Source organism: Python bivittatus, unplaced genomic scaffold (genome assembly GCF_059951505.1).
Source record: "Python bivittatus isolate LINGU-HERP-01145 unplaced genomic scaffold, Pbiv_v1 ctg000980_np1212, whole genome shotgun sequence".
Classification (NCBI taxonomy): domain Eukaryota; kingdom Metazoa; phylum Chordata; class Lepidosauria; order Squamata; family Pythonidae; genus Python; species Python bivittatus.
In genome coordinates, this window is record NW_028277125.1 from 56309606 (window position 1) to 56314825 (window position 5220).

Consider the following 5220-nt stretch of genomic DNA (forward strand, 5'->3'; position numbering starts at 1 on the left):
CCTGAAGGCCATGAGAGTGGGGGCACACCACACCTCAGGTTCCACAGAGTGGGGGCCACGGCAGAAAAGGCCCTCTTCCTAGACACTGCCAGTCAAAATTCCTTGACTGTTGTGGTCCACAAGATGGCCCTTCTGCAGGATCAAGTGGGGCGGGCTGATATAATGGGGGTGAGATGGCTCCTCAGATAACCTTGTCTTGTGCCATGGAAGGCTTTAAAGGTAATAACTAACACTTGAATTGGACCTGGAAGCAAACTGGCAACCAATGCAGCTCGCATAACAGAAGTGTTATTTGTGCCCCCCTGGGGGCATTCAAAACTGTCCGTGCTGCTGCATTTTGTGCCAGCTGTAGCTTCCAAATACTCTTCAAGGGTAGCCCCATGTAGAGCACATTGCAGTAATCCAACCGGGAGGTGACCAGGGCATGATCGGGGAGCCATGTGGACGGCTCCCGATCCAGGAAGGGGCATAACTGGCGCACAACACAAAATTGGGCAAAGGCCCTCCTAGCCACGACTGCCACCTGCTCTTCAAACAAGAGTCGTGAGTCTAGGAGGACCCCCAGATTATGCACCGGGTAATGCAACCCCATCAAGAACCAAAGATGATAAACTCCTAGATCTTGAGGCTCCCTGTACCCACAGCCACTCCATCTTACCAGGGTTCAGTTGAAGCCTGTTGTCCCCCGTCCAGGCCTCTACAGCCTCCAGGCACCATGAAAGGGTAGCCATAAGGTCACCTGGGATGGAGCTATATAATTGAGTATCATCAGCATACTGATGATACCTCATCCCATGGTGCCGGATGATCTCACCCAACGGTTTCATGTAGATGTTAAACAGGAGTGGCGAGGGCACCAAACCCTGAGGCACCCCACAGAGTAGGGGCCGCGGGTTGGACCTCTTGTCCCCTATCAACACCAATTGGGATTGGTCTTGGAGAAAGGAGCTGAACCAGCACAGAACTGTGCCTCCCAGCCCCAACTCCTGCAGCTGACCTGAAAGGATACCATGGTCGATAGTACTGAAAGCTGCCAAGAGGTCAAGAAAAGAAAGGATGGACATGCTACCCCTATCCCGCTCTCGCCAGAGGTCATCTAAAAGTGCAACCAATGTTGTTTCTGTCCCATAACTGGGCCTGAATCCTGACTGATAGGGCTCCAGATAATCTGTTTCCTCCAGGATCCTCTGAAGCTGTCACACAACCACCTTTTCCACCACCTTTCCTAAAAAAGGAAGGTGGGAAACCGGATGAAAATTTTCCAGAAGGGTGGGATCTAGCAACAGTTTCTTGAGGAGGGTGTGGACCAGGGTCTCCTTAAAAGGCTTCAGGAACATCCCCTCTTGCAAGGATGAATTGACCACCGGCAGTACCCACCCCAATGTCACATCCCTGATGGCTTTAACCAACCAGGAGGGACAAAAATCTAAAATACAGGTAGCCGCACTAACAGCTCTGAGGACCCTGTCCACTTCCTCATGTCCAACAGGATCAAACCATTCCCAGATAATTGGGCAAGTCCGTTCCCCAGGCATCTCCACTGGACCTGCATCATGCTTGGGGTCCAACTGGGAATGGATCCAAGCGATATCCATCAGGTGTTCTGCAAATTCCTCTGCACGGCCCTGTAGGTGGTCCTCTGAGCCCTCTCTACCCAGAAGGGACTGGGTGGCCCTAAATAGGGCCACCGGGGGATACTCTATGGATGCAATAAGAGCTGAGAAATAATGATGTTTTGCCGCCCTTACTGCCATGAGGTAGGCCTTAATAGCGGCTCTAATCCATGTTCAGTCAGACTCGTCCTTAGCTTTCTGCCAGTGGTGCTCTAGATGTCTCTTGGCTCTTTTCAGCACCCTTAACTCCTCCATAAACCACGGTGAGTGCCAGGGGCAATGGGCCAAGAGAGGACACACAGATGTGATCCTGTCCAAGGTCCCGGCTGCCTCCTCCTTCCAGGCTGCAGCCAGGACCTCCAATGGACCGTGCAGCAAGGCCTCAGGAACAACCCCCAGCTCCCTTTGGAACCTTTGGAGGTCCGTCAGTCGCTGAGGATGGACCATTTGAATAGGTCCCACCTTCCTGCAGAAGCAGGCAGCATAGGAGAATCTCAGGGCCACCAGGGAGTGGTCTGACCATGACAAAGGGGACAAGGCCAAATCCCCTACCAGATCACACTGCCACTGCTCCAACAAGAAAACCATATCTGGAGTGTGACCACTGTCCTGAGTTGGGCCATGGATGACCTGGGATAGGACCATGGCCACCATGGTAGCCATGAATTCCTGAGCCGCCTCTGGGGCCAAGCCCAGAGATGGCAGATTAAAGTCCCCCAAGACCATAAGCCTTGCCAACCCCAAGATGGCCTCCAGCAGTTCTGGCAAGGAGGTTGCTACGCAGCAGGGAAGCTGGTACAGAAGCAAAACTCCCAACTGATCCCACGAGCCCATCCTCAGGAACAGGGTCTCACATCTAGCAACTTGTGGAGCAGAGCCACTAAAGGCCAGCAGAGATTCCTGGATGACCACTGCCACACCCCCTCCTCTATCCTGGGGTCTTGGCAGGTGCCAAACCCTAAACCCAGCTGGACACATTTCCGAAAGGGCAACACCCCCTTGTGGTGTCAGCCAGGTCTCAGTAATGCATGCCAGGTCACCCTGCTCCTCCCCAATAAGGTCATGTATGAGGGGGGCCTTATTATTGACCGACCTGGCATTCATCAGCAGCAGTCGAAAGTCCAGGCCTCTGTAGGTCCACTGACCAGGGTGTGGGCTTAAGCGCAGAGGGCTGGAACATGCCACCGGTTTAACACATTCAGGCCTTCCCCTGAAACAGCCTGTCCTCTGTCCCCTGACTTTACTTTAGGGAACAAGAACCAAACAGGGGAAGCCAAAGAAATGAAAAAGCCCTATAAGGACCATTCTACTTTTGAGTTTGTCAGCACAATCAAGGAGTCATTCACTAAACAAAAATATTGTTCTTTCTTTCCCCACCCTACATATCAAGTTATTCATATCTCAAACTCTAAAGTTACTTTGTACTTCATGTTTCCAAGAATTATACAACTGAGGCACTGCATGTTAAGAAAGAAAGAAAGAAAGAAAGAAAGAAAGAAAGAAAGAAAGAAAGAAAGAAAGAAAGAAAGAAAGAAAGAAAGAAAGAAAGAAAGAAGACAAGTATTATATAGAAATATGGGTAATTCATCCACATGACTGTAATTCATCCACATGACCATTCATGAATCACAAGGAGCTTGTGTTTTTAAGCCCAAAGATTTTAGCTGAAGTTGGAACCGACACAAGAATCTTTGGCCTCTAGAAGCTTGGGGGCATTCCCTTGGTTTTAACATTAGCCAGCTCAGAGTAAATATGTAAAGAATTCTCAAGCTGCCTAGCACGATAGGAATGTCAGGCAAAGGTGTCTGTAAACTCTGGATGACCTCTGACATCGGCCTTTATCCAAGATTATTTCATTAATTCTAATGGCTTTCTTTGGAACAGCTACATAAAGGAATCATATTGTCTGCCGAGGTCAGGAAGTTCACAAGATGCTCTGGTGGCTTCAACACTACGCTGATGATTCTTTCTGACATAAACCCTTCCTAACTAAATCTTATGGGGAGGAACTTGGGGAGGTTAGCAATCAAAGCAATGTTGGGCCTGGGTACAAGAAACCCATTTGATTGTGGAACAAGAAGAAGTATTTAAATATTTTGGAGGGTGGTTTTGTTTTTTGCTTTTTTAAAGTGGGGGGGGGGAGTCACCAAAATGAAGCAGTAATGCTGACACTTTCAGATAGTCATAAATTTAATGTTTACTTACTGTTGCAATTGATTAGTGATATAATATGTTCTAGAGTCAGGCAAAGTATAACAGTAATGATTTATATTACCTCAGTAATGGTTGGGTGATGCTATAAAGATATGGGGAACAGCACTAGAGCTGTGCTAACCTTTCAAATGAGACACCCTGGAATGTGCAGGAGCATGTGTGAAACATCTTTTTTTTTTTAATTATTAAAGCAGCTGCATCTTTTACCACTCGCACAGCTATTTTGGGAGCTGTTTCCATCTGCCTTTGCGTGCATGTGCACACACAACCACTTTGGGGAAAGTTGCAATTGTTTTAACAATTAAAAAAAAAATCTTCATGGATTCCAAAGCACCATTTCTAAAGGATTTGAACAGCCCTAGTATAGATCCAATAACAGTGTCTATCAGGACAGTTTGTGATGATTGGACTGGTCAAATAGGAAGCTTGGAAGGGACAGAGCCAGCTTCCTGGTAATGTCATTTACTTTTCACAATGCAGCAGATGATAAGAAAGAAATGTGGAGTGTGGATATACCCAGTAAATTTCACAGGAAAGCACATCGGTGAATTTGCATCACCAGGTACTGATTATCAAGGTCCATCTCAGTTCTGTTGTAGAAGCCAGCAACTGGAAGCCTTTGAGCTAAACGTGGCCTCTCTGGTGGGTGACCTCAGGAATCTTAGTTTCCAGCTGAAAGGTAATATTGTTTCAGTAGTGAGCATGCTGCTAGCAAAAGTGATCTACGGTAACCACCTTCTTCCACTCCAGTTCTCATTAATCTGAGAAATTGCAATCCCCCCCCCCCCAATATGTAGCGTACTTTAAGGAACTTGGTGGGGAACAAAACCATGAGCCTGGAAAAGAAGTTACAGCCAAGGAATTGAAAGGAGGAGCAAAAGAGAGTCTGGAAGTCAGAACAAGAAGCAGCTGTGCCTTAAAAACATGTTTCCTTTCCTGCTCTGAAAAAATGCATTCTTGTTTTGATTAAAATTGACATAAAGGGTTGCTCAGAATTGTGTTTGCTTTTGTTTTTATCTTAGTTGTAGTTTTGTTTCCACATGAACAGGCAGATGGATATAGAACCTATTTAGTAGACATGTATAAGTGATGGGAAACTACTTTTAAAGTGTTAACTGGTGCCACTTGTAGAAACAAACATTGCCTTTTGTTTTCTACAAGCAATAGTTAGACACCAGGTGCAAATGATACATGACATCCAAGTTAAAGACTACAAGAAGCAGGTGAAGGTTATACTGTTGGCTGTTGGCCAATCCACTCTCAAAGTTGCAGTATCAAATAAGGGGACTGGGATGATATTTTCTTTTTCTAAAATCAAGGACTACTTTAGTTCCAGCTAAGTTAAGAATGAGGTCTACAAACTCCCAGAATTCCAGCCATCACATTGTTTGAT

At 46.7% G+C, this 5220-nt stretch overlaps 1 protein-coding gene across 1 annotated transcript; it reads right to left on the reverse strand.

The window, feature by feature from the left end:
- Positions 1 to 1196: 1196 nt before the first annotated feature.
- LOC148213596 (uncharacterized) lies at positions 1197 to 2717 on the reverse strand. The gene is given in 2 exon segments (XM_088132585.1): positions 1197 to 1970; positions 2121 to 2717. Coding segments are annotated over 2 exon segments (1371 nt in total).
- Positions 2718 to 5220: the final 2503 nt, after the last annotated feature.